At 38.8% G+C, this 21,000-nt stretch overlaps 1 protein-coding gene across 2 annotated transcripts; it reads left to right on the top strand.

Annotated features, from left to right (window-relative positions):
- The first annotated feature begins 2,993 nt into the window (after nucleotides 1-2,993).
- Nucleotides 2,994-20,790, top strand: LOC111141243 (methionine adenosyltransferase 2B). Of its 2 annotated transcripts, none has more exons than XM_022493669.1 (7): nucleotides 2,994-3,129; nucleotides 12,185-12,379; nucleotides 15,020-15,134; nucleotides 15,329-15,481; nucleotides 17,819-18,012; nucleotides 18,965-19,078; nucleotides 19,700-20,790. In XM_022493669.1, the coding sequence occupies exons 1-7, from the start codon at nucleotides 3,100-3,102 to the stop codon at nucleotides 19,868-19,870; spliced, it is 972 nt and encodes a 323-aa protein (XP_022349377.1). In that variant the 5' UTR covers nucleotides 2,994-3,099; the 3' UTR covers nucleotides 19,871-20,790. The 2 variants fall into 2 exon arrangements, with proteins under 2 accessions (XP_022349377.1, XP_022349376.1); XM_022493668.1 differs by lacking the exon at nucleotides 2,994-3,129 and adding an exon at nucleotides 4,838-5,543.
- Nucleotides 20,791-21,000: the final 210 nt, after the last annotated feature.

Genomic DNA, 21,000 nt, shown 5'->3' with positions numbered 1-21,000 from the left:
CATCCAGAAATGGAATTACTAAGTTAAGGGTTCAACTTTATAATAAATTGCCCAACAGTTTTCTATAATGGTTGTGTCATTTTATACTCCCACTGGCAATGAATAAGCAATCTAGTTGCCAAAAACGCTTATTAGCATATGAAGTTATCAGTCTTTTTCATTTTAGCCATTCTGTTAGGTATATATTGTATGTAACCATATCTGTTAGGTATGGTATTGTAACTGAACTAACTTAAGTTCCCTCTTTGGTGTGTCACAACCAGGTGGAGTTGTCACACAAAGTAAACTTTATTTGCAGCAAATAAAGAGATTACAGAGAATAACTTCCAAAGCCTTGAGTCCCTAAGAAAGGGTGAATGTGGTTCCTTTTATTTAGGGTTAGGAAGAATATTCAGAAGGGAGCCTGGCATTGCATGTAGAGGCAGGCATAGGGTCGCACATGCACCTAAAAGAAACATGCTATTCATATATTGTATGTTGAGTAAATGAGGATTGTGTTCCCGTTTCCTTGGGTAGAGATTTCATATAGTATTATATAATAATAGAGTATTAAAATGAGGAAAAGCTAACTGTTGGATCACTTCACAGGTCAATCCATGGCCCATCTGTGCAGGTGTGAGCCAGGGTTTGAGCTCAAACTGCTCTGGGTGGTATTCAGGGGAACTCTGCCCAGTCATTCCTTATTTCTTGAAGGGTAGTTTTACTTTCCATCACAGTGTGGGTGCTATGCAGCTCCTGCAGGTCTTTTGTCTGAGCTAAGCTGCAAAGAGGAGCTTAAGGATAAATGTGGGACAAAGGTCAGCGAGTAAGAATAGATGAGCAGTAAAAGTCAAGTCTTGGGGTCTGGCTGATGACAATGTTTCAGTATGATTTTAGTTTGCATTTCCCAGATGCTGAGCATCTTTTTACGTGATAATTGGCCATTCTTATGTCTTTGTGAAGTTATCTGTTGAAATGTGTCCATTTTAAAAATAATTTTTTAAAAAATTACTGAGTTGTGCTGTTGGTAACTGACCTCTGTGCTTAGGGGCCAAAATATAACACAAAGATAGAGTTTGGAATAAAGAAGAACTTTACTGCTTTGCCAGGCAAAGGAAACTGCAGCAGGCTAAGGCCTTCAAAAACTGCAAGCCCCCCTACAGAAGGGGACTGGGAGTTTTATAGGGAAAAAAGAGGATCTCGCCAATTTCGACAGGAATTGGGAAGGTGCTGCCAGCCTCTGTAGTAGTTTTCAGGGTGGTACTGGGTTCCTGAAACAAAAGGTTGAGAACAGAAGAGGGGAGGTTTGCAGAGGGAGGAGGGAGGTTTGTGGAAGAGAGGTTAAAGGATACTCAGTTTCAAATCAAGCTTTGGGAAAGCATTAGTGCAGCCATTTGATTTTTGCTTAACTTTATGCTTTAAATTTTTTTTTCATTTTAATTTTTTAAAAAAGATTTCATGTAGGGACGCCTGGGTGGCTCAGTTGGTTGGACGACTGCCTTCGGCTCAGGTCGTGATCCCGGAGTCCCGGGATCGAGTCCCGCATCGGGCTCCCGGCTCTGCGGAGAGTCTGCTTCTCTCTCTGACCTTCTCCTCGCTCATGATCTCTCTCACTCTCTCTCAAATAAATAAATAGAATCTTTAAAAAAAAAAAGATTTCATGTATTTATTTGAGAGAGAGAGAGCGCGCGTACCCCATGTGAGAGAGTAAAGGGAGGAACAGAGGGAGAGGGAGAGAATCTCAAGCATATGCCCTGCTGAGCACTGAGACCCTGAGATCATGCCCTGAGCAGAAACCAAGAGTGGATCACTTAACCAACTGAGCCACCCAGGTGCCCATTATGCATTTTTTAAAAAAGTTATTTATTTAAATAATCTTTATACCTAACATGGGGCTTGAACTCAACCCCCTCGCCGCCCCCCCACCTGAAATCAAGTCAGGTGTTCCATCAACTGAGCCCACCAGGCCCCCCTCAACTTTATGATTTTAAGCAGTTTCAGTAGGGGTTCTTTAAATATTCCGACTATGAGTCCTTTTCATTTGTGTGTATAAAGATCCCCCCCAATCAGTTTGTGATTTGCTTAGTTATTTTCTTAATACTGTCTGTTGATGGATATAAATTTCTTATTTTGGTAAAATGTATGTTTTTTTAAATTGCTAGTTCTCCATGACTTAAAGATTTTCTGCATGTCTCAGAGTTTACTATGTGCTGTGTGCTCTAAGTGTCTAGAATATAAAGAGTTAAGTGTATTTTTCTTAGTTAAGTGTGTTTTTCTTAGTTCTACCTATATGGCATTTTGTTGTTCTTAAATTGTTACAAAGCCATAGTCCAGACCAGTGGTTCAAAATTTAATGAAGTGTATTCATTGTCCTAGAAATTGTTAAAAGTAAGATTACAGGGCTTCACTCCTACAGAATGAGTTTTGTTTCATAGTTTCTATTGTGCAGGCAGGTTTGCAAATCATTCATCTAGAAATCTATACTTAAAGCTGCTCCACCTACCATTTTCTCAGTGCGAAGGCAGCATAATGTTAATAGAAATGACCTGTTGCATTTTAATTGTTGGGTGCTGTTACCACCAGTGCCTTTTACTATGCTTTGAAATAATTAGAAGGCACTGGGTGGAAAAGCACTGAAAAACTTTACTTAGATTCTGTTGCAATACGGCATAACTGAATAAAATATTTCAGGACACGAAATCGACTGCACGATCTCCGTGCTTTCCAACTGTGAGCTCTTGCTTTTCTTCTGCAAGAGAAAATTGCAACAAGTCTTCACAGGAAGTTTTTTTGTTTCTTCCTTTCTTCTTCTTTTTTAAATAAACTGGTTCTCCCAATAGTTTTGCTAATGGACCCTAACTTGACATGCAATTAAACATGAAACTTCTCATTGGGTATTTTCAAGACTGCCAGGGGGAATCAGCTGCCAGTTTACTGCAATGTGGAAAACTGCATGAGATTCTGGGATTGGAATCAAAATGCTAATTTAAAAGGTCGAGTGAAGCTGAAGCTCACGTTTTTGTGTGCCTGCGCTCTCTTGAGGCAGAACAAAGACCCAGGCAGAAGAGGCAGAGGCTGAGACTCACCCCAAATCTGTTTTCCTGAGATAATTTTGGAATCATGCCTGAAATGCCGGAGGACATGGAACAGGTAAGAGCTAGCTGTTCAAGAAATGAAGCATTCTGGAGTTAGTGTCTTTAAAAAGCATCCCAGTGAATGTCTGGTAAAAACCAAAACGGTGTGTTAAAGAAAAAAAGAAGCGGGTGTCATTCATTTGTTTAAAACATGTAACTTTGGGACATGGAAGGATAAACCAGTTTTAATTATTGACTCTGGGAACCAGGTTTTCAGCTAAGTCTCATTAACTGACCAAAAAAAAAAAAAAAATGCAAAACAGAACAGCAGTTTCCTTTACCAAATTATATGCAGTGATGTAGGTGAAGGTTCTATATAAGTAAGGATTTTATCTTTAATTGTGTGCTCCTGCCTTTGTCTTAGCATGAACTGAATCTGCTAACAAAACTTTAGCTCCAGGCTGCTCTCTTTGAATTTATAGACTTAGCCACCACAGGAACTTGGATATTGTATGTACAACGGTGGCATTTTTGTTCACAGAGAAACTTTAATCTTTAAAGAGAATGAATAAAAACTACACATGAACATATACCTCTAGAACTATACTCTGGTTTTACTGGGAGGTATCACACCAAATTCTCAAAGGTAGGCAAGAAAACTCTTGTTCTTAACTCTGGACAAAGCTGCTCTGAGAATCAAAAAAATAGTAATTGCATATGCATGTCCTTAAATCTTCGCACTGTACACTTTAAAAAAAAAATCAGAACGATCAGGTTGCATCACACGTCGCTTCTAGAAATTAACAACAAAAATCCCAGTTTTTAAAGAGGATTAGGAGGATCTTGAATTTGCCTCCCCTACTCACCCACGGACACTCACCTTTTCTTTGTGTGCAGATTATGAATGTTTAATGCTGGGGCAGCCCTCTCGAGGACTCTCTGAATAATGCTAAATTGATTAACAGTAACAGTTTGGGAAAAAACAAAAATCGGAAAGCGGGGTGGGGGGGTTGGGGGAGTTCAGGCTCTCTTCCCCCACCGTTCCAAAGAAAGACTGTTTACTCGAATTAAGAAATGAGTTCTTGTTGGGGGCGTTGAGTAGAAAGGAAATTCACGGGGCTCAGACAAAGAAAAACTTTTTCAAAAGGCTGCTTAGTCTTTAGCTCTGAAATAAACCAAAAGGGATTATGAAAATAAGGCCTTTTCAGAAAAATCCAAGCCGCGGTCACGCGTGTGGGCGACTTTTAAGCCCCGTGTCCGGCGTGTCTGGGTCAGAACACTCGGGACTGTTGGGTGCATGCCCGCGGAGCCTACAAGGTCCATGGCGGGTTTTTTCCTGGGTAAATTTCACAGGTGTCCCAATGGACACGGATTGTTGCTGTTTTGAGCTGGGAGGGAAACCAGTTGCCTGCGAGGTCTTTCTCAGCCCTCAGGGCTGTTGTTTCTGATTCGTGCTTTTAGGAAGCCGTGCAAGTGGTGGAGGGTCTAGCGTTACTCTGCTCGGTTTCTTCAATTTGCGGCGGTTGCGGAGGCCAAGCTGGCTTGGCCGGACCAGGCAGTTCCTGACGCGAGCGCTTCTCCAAGGGGGTCGGTAGGTTCCGGTTCCTTCCGCTAACTAAAATGTACAGTTCCCGGGTCTATTACCACAAATTCTCGTTATGTATTTACGGGTACAGTCCGAGAATCTATTTTGAAGAGGCTCCCGGATAATTCCTCCCCCATCCCCACCCCCCCAACTTTTTTTTTTAACTGGTTAAGAATAGTTTGACTTCTTTAGAATTTAACACGTACCACTTTTTAGCATCCCAGAAAGACAAAATGGGCTGTTGAGGTGTTAATGACTCAGATGCCAACACTTGTATTTTTATTCTTTGTCTTTCTAAATCTCTGGGAAAAACAACAACAACAACCTCCAAATTTTGCAGAGATGGAGGTCTACTGTCCTCCCTCTTCCTGGTCTTCCCCAAACCTACCCCCTGGCTTTAAAATGTTTTCTCCTACTTTATGTATTACGTGCCCAGTTGGCTCTTACGCACAGGGCAGTCTGGAAACTTGAAACTCTAGGCAATCCAGTTCAGTTCTTCCCTAGACCAGAACAAAGGCAAAGACAGAAAAAAAGTACAGAGACAACCCCTCCCCACACAAAACTTGTATTCAGTGCCTAAGGCCAAGGCCTTTGTTTTGTGTATTCCTTTAAGAGTTGGCGAGTGGGCTGGGAGCGTACTGAACGCGCCCGCCCCCTTTCTGGGGCATCGGCTGAGCGTGGCCAATCAACGGGCGAGGCCTTGGCGGCGGAAGCCGGAAGCGGAGAGCGGGGGCTGGCCCGGACCTAGGGAGGCGGGCCGAGGACGACGCAGCTGCGGCCCGTGGCGATCCTGGGCTGGAGGAAGTGGCGGTCGCTGCGGCGGCGGCGCGAAGACGGCGGGCATGGTGGGGCGGGAGAACGAGCTCTCCATCCACTTTGTTCCCGGGAGCTGCCGGCTGGTGGAGGTGAGGGAGTCGGCCCGGGGGTCTCGTAGGAATCGGGAATGCAGAGGGGGGACGAGCCAGGTCGCGGGGGCTCGAGTGATTTACCCTGCGCATCCTGCAGAAATCCCAGCCCCTGACTCTGAGTCGCCGCAGCACCTCCCTCCTAGCGCTGGTTGGAGAGGGCGGCGCCACCGAGTTTGTTTACCTCCGTGCTCACCCGTCGGTGTTTGCTCTTCCAGTCCTGCGGCAGGAAGCGAGTGGGTCTGGTTTCACTCTGGTGTCTTCGGTCTTCCCTCCCGGAAACGAAGAGGGGCTTTCAGAGCTCTTTCGGTTTTGTTTTATCTCTCTGAATTTCTTCTTCATTCTTTGTTCGTATGTCTCGATCTTACCAGTTTTTATCTGAGAACGAAGGGGAAAGTGATTTTTTAAAAACAGCGGATTTGGAGATGACAAGTTACTGAAATCTTAGTGCAAGGCACTATGTATACACTTTACATGCATCATTTAATCGTCATAACAGTGAGATACTGTTTTTGCTCCATTTTACAGAGGAGAAAATTGAGGTTTACAGGATGAGCCTTCGGCCAAGTTCATTCAGTAAGCTTGGAGCCGGGATTCAGATACAAATCTCTTTCACTTTCTCAGGCTTTGAACCACTATGGAGGTTACATAAAGGAAGATTGTTACTGTGGGAGAACTATCCCAGACGTCTTCCGTCTCCATGCTTTCTTGTGTTTCATTTCTGGGCCTCCCAGCATTCAATCCACAGAATGTATCTAGCAATGGCGAAAAGAAGAATGTTAATGCCTAGACCGATATGTCTTACGGAAATAAGAGATGTGGGAGATGGCTGTTTTTGATACTGTTTTTGATACTGCAGAATTTTTATGCTTCCAAGAGTATATTTGGTGTTTCTAATCAGTTTGGTGTTTGGGGGGTAAAGTTAGGCTAGATGGACTATGAAAACTTATGTATTGTTCCTATGTGCCCTTCAAAGTACTGAATGCATAATGTTACATATTGTTTACATACGTATGCGTGTGTGTGTGTGTGTGTGTGTGTGTGTAAAGCTTAATGTTTCACAGTAGGAGTTCAGTAGATTAATGAAAATAGGTTTTCATGATTTCACTAAAAACGATACACCCTAAATCTTATTTTTTTTAAGGATTCTTTTAATTTTAAAATAATCTGCACCCATAGTGGGGCTCACGCTCATAGCCCTGAGATGAGAGTGTAAAGCTGTACAGACTGAGCTGGCCAGGGGCCTCCACCCTAAATCTTGACACGTATTTTCTGCTCTCTCAAAACATGTAGAACTAAAATTCACTTGTGAGAATGAGGACTGCCTTACTGCTTACATTGGAGAAGGTGACTATGGTGGTACCTGTTAAGACTGTCTTGAAGGGTAGAAATAGGGTGACAGTAGCAGTTAGACCAGTGTCACCTAGATAGTTATGGAATCTTGAGTTTCTTCGTGTCCGGTAATGTCTACTCAGAGATCTGCCTCCAGGGGAATGTTGTATGAGAGGATCAGTTAAAGAAAGGAAGAGGAAACTGCCATATCTAAGAGGTTCTAAAAAGAGCAAAGTATTTTATTTACCACTAAAATTTAAGAAGATCTCTATTTAAATGTTACTGATGTCTCATTCTTTTTCTAGGACGTTTTTTAGAAGTTAATGCTTCCACTGAAGTGGAAATCACTGTCCCAGAGTAGTGTTGGACCATTTTGAAAGAGCCGTCTGTATCATTACCTGTAGTTTGGTGGCATTTGATTTGGTAGCATAGTGAAACTTGTACCTCTGCATTCATTTCTATGTATTTAATTTTTCAGGAATTCTTTGGGTGACTATAAATCTGTTCACTTGTAGTTCCATACTTCTAAGAGTTTATGTAGTTAGAGGCAAATACATTCAGAGTAACTTAAAGTGATACTTCATACTGTACGTATAAGTTAAGTTTTCAGGCAGACAGTATTTTCAACTCTTTGTTGTTGTTTGGAGTAACTACAGTTTCTTCATTCTGAGTTCTTTGAAGTGCATGGATATTCCTGAGTTTTGCAAGACTAAAGTATTTTATGGAGTAACAGTCCTAAGTAATTTTTTAGAGGAATAGTCCTTTTCTTTTAAAAACAAAAATAAAGGGACACCTGGGTGGCTCAATCGATTAAGCCGCTGCCTTCGGTTCGGGTCATGATCCTGGGGTTCTAGGAGGGAGTCCCACATCGGGCTCCTTGTCCAGCAGGGAGCCTCCTTCTCTCTCTGCCTCTGCCTGCCACTCTGCCTGCTTGTGCTCTCTCTCTGACAAATAAATAAATAAAATCTTTAAAATAAACAAAAAAACCCCCCAAAACAGTGTGCTTTTAAAAAGCTTGAGGTGGATTTCTGTTTATATATGGAAAGTAAAAAATAAATGTTTTTGTTTGGCGTCTTTTAATTTCAGAGTGAGGCATATTTTATTTGCCAACCACCAAATGACAGAAATCTTGTCTTGGCTCCTGTTGTGTGACAGAAGGTGCTCATTGAGTCTCTAGAGAGAACTCTGTGAAAAGAGGAAAAATTACTTAAATAAATGAGGCTCCTTTCACTCTTCAGTCCCCTCTGTGTTAAGTGTAATTTGGAAAATGTTAGAATTATAAAACTGTAAAGCTGGAAGAGCCTTAGTCATCTTATATTCACATTCCTCTTTTTACTAATGAGGAATTTGATCAATAGAGATTTCAGTAACTTCTTAGTACCACATTTCATGGCAGTATAGTTAAAATTTAATCATTATGAAATCAAATAGAAGGTCAAAGGATTAAGACAAAACTCAGTATGTATTTGGCTGGACCATAGAAGCTAGAAACAAGTCCGGGCCCAACCTTTTCCATTTACTATGGGTAAAGACTTTGACGTTTCAGGGCTTCAGATTCCTCAGTTTGGAAATAGTAGTTGCCCTGCATGTTTAATAAGGCTATTCTTATGATCATAAGTTAAGATGTAGGCTTACATAATACTGGATGGTTTTCAGATATAAGATTGTGCAGTATCATTTCCGTTTTACGAAATGCTTGCACTTCAGATCTCTGCTTTTTTTAATAAAGAAAATTCTCGAGCATTGACATCTGTTCACTGGTTACCGTGGACTGTTTCCTCTTTTCTTCTAGGGACCTTATAAATTACCCCAGGCTTTAAGGACATAAGATTGTATTTTTTTCCATGCAACCACATTCTGTTTTAAAGTTAAGTGTATTAAATTCCCTAAGAGCCTTGCTGTCCTTGTAATTTAATGCTGTATTTCATCAAGTCTAAAATGTACTTGATTATCTGGGCTCTGATTTTAAGATGCACTAAAAAGCAAAACACACTGCCAGAGTATGACACAGTAGGAAGATGCATCTGTTTCATTCATTTAACAGGGATGTTAAAGTGAGGAAAAAGTGTGCTTTATGCAATCAGTGAAGTACGCAGAGATTGGAATCCACTGTTCAGTAACCTTTGTGTAATACATATACTTGTTCTTTGACTTTACTCTTGTTTTCCTTTTACGGGAGAAGAGGGAAGGAAAGGTAGATCTGGAAAGGTAGATGACATTTTTTGGCTTCTTTGAATAAGATAAATGTTTCTTTAGAAGAACCTTGGACTTTTCCTGGAGTTCAAGATTACACTTCTCAAAGGTCAGTTCCCAAATCACCATCTTCAGCACATTCCTGGGAACTTGTTAGAAATACATATTATCAGGACTTATCCCAGATATACTAAATCTGAAAGCCTCCTGCGTGATTCTTATACATAATGAACCCTAAGAACCACCAACTAAGAACTGTAACATACGCCTTTGCTTCTTTAATGTGAAGTAATAAAAAGTGAGAAACTCAGAAGAAACCAAATCATAGCTCTTTTATATTTTCTCAGGGATCTTTATGGTATTTATCCTGTGTAAATTGTTTTCTGATTGTGTCTACTAGACTTGGCATGTTCTCTCTTCTTTACAAATCAGTCTTTGTAGGGCTGTTTTCTTGCCAAAATTCAAAGAAAATATTTTGCTGGCTGAAATCCTTGTTTTCATAGATCAGTTGGCTTGGGGCCAGGTTTTACCACTGAGAGCCTAGATGATTTTTCCTTCAATTTTTAAAATGTTTGGAATGGTTGAACTAAGGAAAAAATATCTTTAAGAGTTTACCATTATGTGGTCTCCTTTTTTTTTTTTTTTAAAGATTTTATTTATTTATTTGACAGACAGAGATCACAAGTAGGCAAAGAGGCAGGCGGAAACAGGCTCCCTGCTGAGCAGAGAGCCCAATGTGGGGCTCGATCCCAGGACGCCAGGATCATGACCTGATCTGAAGACAGAGGCATTAACCCACTGAGCCACCCAGGTGCCCCCCCCTTTTTTTAAAGATGTTATTTATTCACTTTAGAGAGAGCACCTCTGCAAATGGGGAGGGAAAGGGACAGGCAGACTCCGAGGAGAGCCCAATCTGGGGCTCTATCACACTACTTTGAGATTATGACCTGATCAGAAACCAGGTCCAGGGTCCCCCGCCCCATGCTGTTTCTGTCAGCCCTTTCATTTCAGATTTTTCGTATGGTAGGAATACCTAATTTAGGTGGCTTTTTATTTTTTTTTCCTCTTCCTCTTCTTCTTCTTTTTTTTTTTTTTTTTTTACTATTTATTTATCTCAGAGAAAGAGAGCACAAGCGTGCATGTGCATACAAGCTGGAGGGGCAGAGGGAGCGAGAGAAAAAAAATCTCAAGCAGACTCCCCGCTGAGTATGGAGCCCAATACTGGACTCAGTCTCACAATTCTGAGATCAGGACCCGAGCTGAAACCAAGAGTCAGAGGCCTAACTGTGCCACCCAGGCGCCCTGTGGTGGCCATCTTTAAAAAACAAAAACAAAAACAAAAACAAAAAAAACATAGTGCTAAATTATTCTGCTGAACTAAGGACTAACAAAGATCTTTAGTTATTGTATGCTTGTTTAAAGTGTATTGTTTTTTTTTAAGATTTTATTTATTTGAGAGAGAGGGAGCAAGAGAGGGCATGAGCATGGGAGTAGCAGAGGGAGAAGGAGAAACAGACTTCCTGCTGAGCAAGGAACCCCATGTGGGACTTTATCCCAGGACCCTGGGATCATGACCCCAGCCAAAGGCAGACACTTAACCCACCGAGCCACCCAGGCACCGTGCTTGTTTGAAGTTTTTGATATCTCAGAATAGGTGACCATAGCCCTTGAAGTAAAAAGACTGCGAATTGATAAAATACAATAATTTTTTTTTTAAGTAGGCTGCACACCAAACCTGGGCTTAAACTTATGACCCTGAGATCAAGAGTCACATGCTATACTGACGTAGCAAGCAAAGTGCCCCTAATAAAACTTTTCTTTTCTCTCTCTCTCTCTCTCTTTTTTTTTTAAAGATTTTATTTATTTGACAGAGAGAGAGAGAGAGAGAGCGATCACAAGCAGGCAGAGAGGCAGGTAGAGAAAGAGGAGGAAGCAGGCTCCCAGCTGAGCAGAGAGCCTGATATAGGGCTTGATCCCAGGACCCTGAGATCATGACCTGAGCCGAAGGCAGAGGCTAAACACACTGAGCCACCCAGGCGCCCCCCTAATAAAACATTTTATTGGTGGTTTTTAAAATAGTAAATGTTGATTTTATTCAAGAGTTTGGGAAATTTGGTGTTACCCATCTTTGGGAAGAATGGAAGTTTTTAAACTGGTTTGGAAACAACTTTTTTTTTTTCTAAATAGTTGTTCCTTTTAATTTCATTGTGTATGGAATTTTTTCTTTGCCATGTAAGAACATAGATTAGTTTAAAATATTTAGTTTCTTTTTCTTTTTTCCCTTATCTTCTGTGTTAGGGCTTCCCCCACCAATGTTAAATTTAACTTGTCTGTTAAGGTAAATTTGGAGTTAACTCAGGAACATTTACCAGTTTGCTTAAACTTGGATTGTTATTACTGTCAAGACCACATGTATTTTTCCTCCACATAAATTCTTGTGAAATGTGAATTCTCTAATTCAGACCTATCAGAATATGATAAATCAATGAGATTTGAAAGAAAACTTGGGATTACAAACTGAAGACCAAAATTGTCAACTTGTGAACATATTGGTGGAATACAGCCAAATAGTTAATCAGGGCGTAAAAAATTCATAAGCTTCAAACTAATTGTACATTTTTATAAAATGGAGAACGTAATTAAAATTGCTGTTTATTCAAATCTAAATCTATTTGACTAGGTATATCCTTACAGTATCACCTTAGGTTCTTTTTCTTGGATAAGATGAATAAAACCTTTCTTTTTTCTTTTTTAAAGATTTTATTTATTTATTTGACAGAGAGAGACACAGCGAGAGAGGGCACATGAACAAGGGGAGTGGGAGAGGGAGAAGCAGGCTTCCCACTGATCAGGTAGTCTGATGTGGGGCTTGACCTGAGCCAAAGGCAAACGCTTAATGACTGAGCCACCAAGGTGCCCCAGTAAAATGTTTTCTTAAGTGATATAATTATTGACGCAGCTTGATCTTTGTTTTAACTTAAGAATTATCTAATAAATATGGGACATGAAGCAAACTACTTAGAGTGGAAGTATTTATTGAACAATAATGGTGACTAATTTTGTAGAGAGAATATTTTCAAAACATGTAATCCTTTGTTCTCCTATTCACCTTTTAGGAGGAAGTTAATGTTCCCAATAGGCGGGTTCTGATTACTGGTGCCACCGGGCTTCTTGGCAGAGCTGTGTATAAAGAATTTAAGCAGAATAATTGGCATGCCTTTGGCTGTGGTTTTAGAAGAGCAAGACCAAAATTTGAACAGATTAATCTTTTGGATTCTGAAGCGGTTCATCACATCATTCATGATTTTCAGGTATGGTTGTCTGTTTTAACACATATATAAACTATGCTAAGAATTGTCTGTAAACTATATTAACAATTGTCTGGGTGATTTAGAAAATGTTCTTGCTCTCAAGAGACTTACTGTACTTAAGCTCTAACCTATTAAGCAGCAAGAGTATGCAGTTGACCCTTGAACAGTGCAGGGCTTAGGAGTGCTAATCCCTGCATAGTTGAACATCTTTGTATAACTTTTTACTTCCTCAAAACAATTGCTAATAGCCTACTATTGACTGGAAGCCTGGTTGATTAACACATATTTTACGTATGTGTTATATACTATATTCTTATAATAAAATAAGCTGTGGAGAAGAAAATGTTACTGAGAAAATAGATTTATGGTATTTTATTTATTTAAAAATATCCACATATAAATAGACTCGTAATTCAAACCCATGTTCCACGATCAAGTGTATAGTGCACTTTTTTTTTCTTTTAGCATGGCAAAGTATATGCAGTCATTCAAAAGATTGGGTTGAAACACAGGTTGACAAAACTTGGGAATTAAAAAAAGCATTTTATAAAAAGTTTATGTTTGTGAGGTTCTCTTGTTAAATATGACTTTCTATGCAAATGCCTGTTTAATATTATCTGTAAACCCATAACACTGCAAAGTAGATATTATCATTTCCATTTTAGAGATGACAAAGGCTCGGGTTAAATAACTTGTTGACCATTGCTGTAGTAAAGTTACTGAAAAATTTAACTTCTGTTCTACCTCTGATCAAATTGTGAGAGTTAAAGTTCTTTTCAACAATGTCCAAGGGACACCTGCATTAGTCACTTGGGGAATTCATTATTTAGATCCCATTTCCAGAAATTTTAACTCAGTAAGTCTGTGTGGGGCCCAGGACGTTGTAAGATGCACCAGATTATGCATGTTCAAGTTTTTTTTTTTTTTTAAGATTTTATTTATTTATTTGACAGAGAGAGATCACAAGTAGGCAGAGAGGCAGGCAGAGAGAGAGGAGGAAGCAGGCTCCCCGCTGAGCAGAGCCCGATGCAGGGCTCGATCCCAGGACCCTGAGATCATGACCTGAGCCGAAGGCAGCGGCTCAACCCGCTGAGCCACCCAGGCGCCCCGCACATTCAAGTTTTAAAGCAACTCTAAGATTATGCTTCCTCAGCAGTTGTTAAGAATGGAGATAGTACGGCATGTTTTTGTGTTAGCCCTGCCTGTCAGTAGTTTTACCGAATCTTCGCCTGGGTTCATCTTCTCTGGGAAGTAGATACCCCTCCTTAACAAAAGACCCTGTGCATTCCTATATCTTCAATTTAGTTATTATTATTATTATTTTTAAGTAAGCTCTAGGCTGCGCATGAGGCTTGAACTCATTACCCCAAGATCAAGAATCACATCCTCTACTGACTGAGCCAGCCAGGTGCCCCATTCCTCTGTCTTGATATATGTCACATACTACTGAAACAGTCTCTTTACATATCCTTCTTTTCCAGTAGATTATGAAATCCTTGCTCCTTGCACAGTGGTTAGTATACAGGCAACAAACTAAATGAATAGTTAACATTTTGTTGTTGTTGTTTAAGATTGGATTTATTTGACAGAGAGAGAGAGATCACAAATAGGCAGAGGGGCAGGCAGAGAGAAAGAGGGAGAAGCAGACTCCCTACTGAACAGGGAGCCCAAGATGGGTCTCAGTCCCAGGACCCTAAGATCATGACCTGAGCCGAAGGCAGAGGCTTAACCCACTGAGGCACCCAGGCGCCCAATAGTTAACATTCTTTAAATGGTTGATATAAGAGATTTGAATTTATCTATTTAATTTGAAATTGGTATTCTTTTACCATAAATTATTTAGATCATATTAATTGTATAAATGTTAGCTCTTTTCTCCCATCCAAATGAGAGAATAAAGCTTATTTTGATGGAAAAGTAATAGTTGTTGACATTGTGTTTATTTGGTTTTGCCTAGAGATTACTAAATTGCTCTTTCCTTTTCAGGGCCTACACTTATTTATTTATTTATTTATCTGTCTGTCTATCTCTTAAAGATTTATTTATTTATTTGAGAGAGAGAGATCACAAGTAGGCAGAGCAGCAGGTCGAGAGAGTGGGGGAAGCAGGCTCCCTGCTGAGCAGAGAGCCCGATGCAGGGCTGGATCCCAGGATCCTGAGATCATGACCTGAACTGAAGGCAGAGGCTTAATCCACTGAGTCACCTAGTAACCTCACCTACATTTATTTTAAGGAAGTTTGAAATTTGGAAAAGAGAAGCATGGCAAAACTATTATAGCAATTCTAAAAAAAAAAAATTAAAAAAATTATAGCGATTATTTACTTGAAGGAATGTTGATTTAGCAAACTTTTTTTATGAATTGAGTTACTGTTGGAAGGCTGTAGCTCCCCTGTTTTATTCCTTTTGGGTTAAAATACATCAGTGGGGTGCCTGGGTGGCTCAGTGGGTTAAAGCCTCTGCTTTCGGCTCAGGTCATGATCCCAGGGTCCTGGGATCGAGCCCCACATCGGGTTCTCTGCTCAGCAGGGAGCCTGCTTTCCTTCCTCTCTCTCTGCCTGCCTCTCTGCCTACTTGTGATCTCTGTCAAATAAATTAAAAAAAAAAAATTAAAAAAAAATACATCAATGTTTACCTTCCAGCCCCATGTCATAGTACACTGTGCAGCAGAGAGAAGGCCAGATGTTGTGGAAAATCAGCCAGATGCTGCTTCTCAGCTTAATGTGGATGCTTCTGGGAATTTAGCAAAGGAAGCAGGTAATAAATGATGACTTTATAAAATCTTTGCAAAATATTAAATAATTGCTGAGTTTATAAAAGTCAAAGGTTTCTAAATCGCTTAGAAGAGATTTGTTTATATATGATGAATAAGCTATTATAAATGCCAGTGCAGTGATGTTATGTAATAATTTGATAGATTATTTTATTTCTTTTATGTCTGTCTTTTTTAGCTTTAATTGGAGCGTTTCTAATCTACATTAGTTCAGATTATGTATTTGATGGAACAAATCCACCTTATAGAGAGGAAGATGTACCAAGTCCCCTAAATCTGTATGGCAAAACGAAATTAGAAGGAGAAAAGGCTGTCCTAGAGAACAATTTAGGTAAGACAAATATCTTTAGCTCCTGATAGTTTTGATTGTTTTGAGGATTCCTTTTATGATATTGAGAAACACACACACACACACACACGCACGTATGTATATATATACATATACATATATATGGTATGCTATATATAAGACATAGAAAATTTTGAAAAAATTAGCATAAATCATTGGAGGAAAAATTAGAGAATGTAGTTAATAAAAATGAAAAATAAGAATTTTAGAAATCGTGATGAATTTATGAATCCTTGCAGACTTTTTCCAGTATTAGTATATACATGAATGTCACTGTATAGGGGCACCTGGCTGGCTTAGTCAGTAGAATATGTAATTCTTGATGATCTTGGGGTCGTGAGTTCAATCCCCATATTGGGCGTAGAGCTTAGATTTTAAAAAATGTTACTGTATAAAGGACAGGAATCTTATAGTATAAATATTTGTAATATACTTTCAAAAAACAGGTCTGTATCCTTTCTCCTAGATTGAGGTATTTGTTATTTTTTGTACAATTTTTAAATTTATTTATTTCTTTTTTTTAAGATCTGGAGAGATAAGAGGGTTGGGGGGAGGGGCAGGTGGAGAAGGAAAGAGAGAATCTCAAGCAGGCTTCATACCCAGTGTGGAGCCCAGGGCAGGGCTTGATCTTACAACACTGAGATCATGACCTGAGCCAAAATCAGGAGTCAGATGCTTAACTGACTGAGCCACCAAGGTGCCCCAGGTTTTGAATTTCTGTTTGTATGGCTCTTCTTTCCCCCTATATGTGTTTGTGTATATACACACACATATATGTGCTGAATATAAAAAGTAATATCCTTATTGGAAAAAAAAATAAATCAAAATTGTAAAGGGTAGAAGTTCTTTTATAATCTTGCCTCTGAGGAGCACCAAATGTGGTTAGGTATGAAAGCATTTTTTGTGAATTTTCTAAAAACGGAGGATTTCGTTTTCTAATCTGGTCCCTCGAATATTTGTCTTTCACTACATATTGAGTCATCTCTGGATTATCTTTTCCTATCAGTGGTGCATAGTATACTTGATTTAATGATTCCTTGCACTGCCTTAGACTATACAGTCTTTGAGAAGCATCCTGTAGTGTAGATTCCATGCTTACGGCATTTAGATTTCCAGGTGGGGTTTTTTTCCCCTTTGGTATTATAAATTATCCTGCAGGAATCATCCTTGAATACATATCTATACGTGGTTATCCAATATGTTAATTTAATTAAAAAGTTGTTAATTTTCAGTTAAAGTGTTCATTATCCAAAGCCTGTTGTAACTGCTCAGTAGGGGCCTACATAAAATCTGAAAGCTCATAATTCCTTAATCAGTGGTTCCAAGAATAATGTGGTGAAACACTCACATAACTTTTATATAGATTCACCACTTGTTAATGTGTCGTGGTTGTATGTATGTGTGTTTTTCACCGAACTTGTTGGGAATTAGTTTAAATTCACCCCAAAATATTTCACCATGCTGTTTATCTTTTTTAAAAGATTGATTGATTGATTGATTTTGGGGTGGCGGGGAGCAAAGGGAGAGAATCTTTAGGCAGATTTCCCACCGAACACAGAGCCGTATGTGGGGCTCAGTCTCACAACCCTGAGATCATGACCTGAATCGAAACCAAGGGTCAGACACTAAACTGACTAGGCCTCCCAGGCACCCCATTGCTATTTATCTTCTAAGAAGAATGTTCTTTACATAATTAAAGTGTAGTTATCACACTCAGGAAATTTAACATTAATATGGTGTTATACTATAATATATCATCTATGTAGGAATTTTCCCACTTGTCCCAATAATGTCCTTCATTGCATTTTATTTTTTAATCTAGGATCCAGTCAAGGATCACTCATTGCATTTAGTTGTCATATCAGTTTAATTTGTTCATTATTATGACTGTTAAAAATAATATATAAAAATACCCCAAATGACAGAGACCTTTAAAAATACTCAGTATAATATTTGTTAAATGGGCGTTATTATAGATGAACTATGTCATTTTGGCATATTGCAAGTTTTCTACCACAGTATTTTTTTTTTAATTTTTATTTTTTTTATTTGAGAGGGCGTAGGTATGCAAGCACAAGCAGGGGGAACAACAGAAAGTGAGGGAGGAGCAGGTTCTCTGCTAAGCAGGGACCCTGACGTTGTGGGGCTCCATCCCAGGATCCTGGGATCATAACCTGAGCTGAAGGCAAATGCTTAACCCAGTGAGCCACCCAGGCATCCCCCTTTGGCAGTATTATTTAAGTCTACATACTTTCATTTAATATCAAGATTTAAGAACCAGTCAGCTTTAAAAAATTACCTGTTTTTATTAATTCCTAGGAGCTGCTGTTTTGAGAATTCCTGTTCTGTATGGAGAAGTTGAAAAACTTGAAGAAAGTGCTGTGACTGTTATGTTTGATAAAGTGCAGTTCAGTAACAAGTCAGCTAACATGGACCACTGGCAGCAGAGGTTCCCTACACATGTCAAAGATGTAGCTACTGTATGTCGCCAGTTAGCAGAAAAGAGAATGCTGGTGAGAATCTTTGGAAGGAGGAGTTCTTAACTGCCATCAACAAGTGAAAATCAAAGTGTTTTTGTTTCCTTTATTATTATACATAATAATATATATCTTTATAATAATATAAATAAATGCAAGTTTTTTTTTTTTAAAGATTTTATTTATTTATTTGACAGACAGAGATCACAAGTAGGCAGAGAGAGAGGAGGAAGCAGGCTCCCTGCTGAGCAGAGAGCCCGATGCGGGGCTCGATCCCAGGACCCTGGGATCATGACCTGAGCCGAAGGCAGAGGCTTAACCCACTGAGCCACCCAGGTGCCCCAATAACTACAAGGTTTTATGTAAAACTTTTTTCAAACTACAGGGCGACCAAATGAAAGTAGTTTGCAGATAGTAGGCTATATTTGTGAATAGTAAAAATATTATGCTCTTGTGTTTGAATTTTTTTCTCATACACTATGGACTCTGTCTCTGACTAGAATATTAATAGAAAGGTGAGAATGATTGATTTTAGGATGTTAATAATAGTTTGTAGTTTTTTAACATACAAAAATGTATATTTTAAATATGTACTATGGAACTATTTAAGGATATCATGCCTAATTAGCTCATACTGCAAAATGGTTCTGTTACATTTTGATTTAGCTGAGGATAATTAGAAATACTCATTAAATTGGCCTGTGTTTCTGTAAAAATCTGTAATCATTCTTACGATTCCCACTAAATAAAATTTGGAGCCATTTATATTTTTATTAAAAAAATTCTTAAGCCTAAATTCTAGAAATTGTTTCTCATGCTTAGCTGGGTATATTTATAGGAATTTGATTTTAGATGTCTCCTGGGGAGCATTCCAGAAAGGAGGGATGCATTTTAATTCCTGCACTTTTAAATTAGTTTTTTTGTCCAATCTGTTATTCCACTCAACTCAAAAAGTTGAAACTGTTTTGAATTTTTATGTCGTTATTAGGATCCATCAATTAAGGGAACCTTTCACTGGTCTGGCAATGAACAGATGACTAAGTATGAAATGGCATGTGCAATTGCAGATGCCTTCAACCTTCCCAGCAGTCACTTAAGACCTGTAAGTACATGGTGTTTTATTTTTATTTTTATTTTTTTTTTAAGATTTTATTTATTTGTCAGAGAGGAAGAGAGAGAGAGACAGCACACAAGCAGGGAGAGAGGCAGGCAGAGGCAGAGAGAGAGAAGCAGGCTCCCCGCTGAGCAAGGAGCCTGATGCGGGACTCGATCCCGGGACCCTGGGGTCATGACCCGAGCCGAAGGCAGCGGCTTAACCCACTGAACCACCCAGGCGTCCCGTACATGGTGTTTTAAACCTCACTTGTTGAAAGCCCAGGTCTGTCACTATATTTGTTTTTTTTTGTTTGTTTGTTTTGTTTTTTTTGTATTACTGATAAAACTTTTAATGTTGCTTTAGAAATACTGGGTAACTTCATTTTTTGGTACTAATTAAAGTGAACTTGTAAGTTGGTGGTTTATATTATTACTTGTCTCTAAATTATCCTGTACAAGGAAGCCCATGAGTATTGGTGAAGTTTATAGGAAAAGTCTTATCTTGATTATTTGTATTTTTCCAGGGATCAGATCAGATGTGCAGTTAAGGGCAAAGTGAAATAGAGACTATAAAACTGCAACATAGATGTATTTATTTTTAATTTTTTTGTTTTATTTTTCTTTAAAGATAACTGACAGTCCCGTCTTAGGAGCACAACGTCCAAGAAATGCTCAGCTTGACTGCACCAAATTAGAGACCTTGGGCATTGGCCAGAGAACACCATTTAGAATTGGAATCAAAGAATCACTCTGGCCTTTCCTCATTGACAAGAGATGGAGGCAAACGGTCTTTCATTAGTGTATGTGCAGTTTGTTTTTTTTTTTTAATTGAGAAGTATAGTATGTGGCACTTTTTAAAGAAAAAAGGAAATAATTTTGTATGAGTGCTCTTTAATTGTGACTCATGATCTTTCAGGTAAATGATGCTCTTGCACTAGTGAAATTGTAAAGAAACTAAGGGCAATAATGCCTCAGTTGAAGTAATGATTTTTCTTTTTATCATTTTGTTCTGGCTTAACTTTGTTTGAGTATAGTAAATTATGATTCTTCAATATTTACGAGCCAGGATGAGACAGATCTACTGTAGACTTTCTCTAGGATGAAATGCATTATTCATTCCTATAACCTCTACATTTTCAGGACTTTTGCAACTGTTGACCTTTTTTATGTTTTAAAGTGAGTTAAGTAGTACAAAAATCATTGGTGTTCATTATTTGCATTGCTTGAGCTCTGATCAAAATGTTTGAAGAAAGAAACTTTATTTTTGCAACTTACATGCAGTTTTTAAGCTTGAGATATTTCAACGTGTTATGTATATTGGAACTCCTGTAGCCTGATGCCTCCTGCTTTTGTAGCAGTGTATGGTGAGCAATTGACAGAGAGTGTGTGTGTATGTGTATGTATTTTTTTAATATGTGTAAAACTGTCCTTTTCACTCCATGTCACTAAGTGATATTTCATATCTGTGGTTATACTAATAATGATGGGCCTTGTAAGTCTTTTGGCCATTCAAGAGTAATAAATATGTACTGTTGGCATGGTAACGCTTAGTTTTCTTTTATTTACTTTATAACCATAAGGACCACGCATCTAAACTCACTGTTATTTGTTGCTTTAATTTTTAAAAATTACATTCTTATGTAACATCTGATGCATATAAGAAAATACAGTTGATACCTATTGAGATATAAATAATAAAATGGACCCTGGTGAACTCTGCTTGAGACCTAGAATGTTACAGATATTGTATCTACTTGTGCCATCTGATTGTTTTTTAAAAAGAACTATGTAATCTTGCCACATGTTTACATAGGATGTTCCTTCTGAAGAATGCAGAGTATTTGAATGTATTATCTATGCAGAGTAACATTGAAGTGACCTTAGCCTCAAGGATATTTTTGGTCCTTAATAAGGAATCAGCATGGTAGA

The sequence above is a fragment of the Enhydra lutris genome, unplaced genomic scaffold (genome assembly GCF_002288905.1).
Source record: "Enhydra lutris kenyoni isolate GAN:26980312 unplaced genomic scaffold, ASM228890v2 scaffoldscaffold5, whole genome shotgun sequence".
In the NCBI taxonomy this organism is placed as follows: Eukaryota; Metazoa; Chordata; class Mammalia; order Carnivora; family Mustelidae; genus Enhydra; species Enhydra lutris.
Note: the sequence above shows the minus strand (reverse complement) of the source record. Positions and strands in the feature narration are given on the sequence as shown.

Coding starts and splice junctions, on each gene's coding strand:
- LOC111141243 (XM_022493668.1), top strand. CDS start 5,481: ATGGTGGGGCGGGAGAACGAGCTCTCCATCCACTTTGTTCCCGGGAGC. Junction 15,482..17,818: donor TGTCCTAGAGAACAATTTAG/GTAAGACAAATA, acceptor ATTAATTCCTAG/GAGCTGCTGTTTTGAGAATT. Junction 19,079..19,699: donor CCAGCAGTCACTTAAGACCT/GTAAGTACATGG, acceptor TTTTCTTTAAAG/ATAACTGACAGTCCCGTCTT.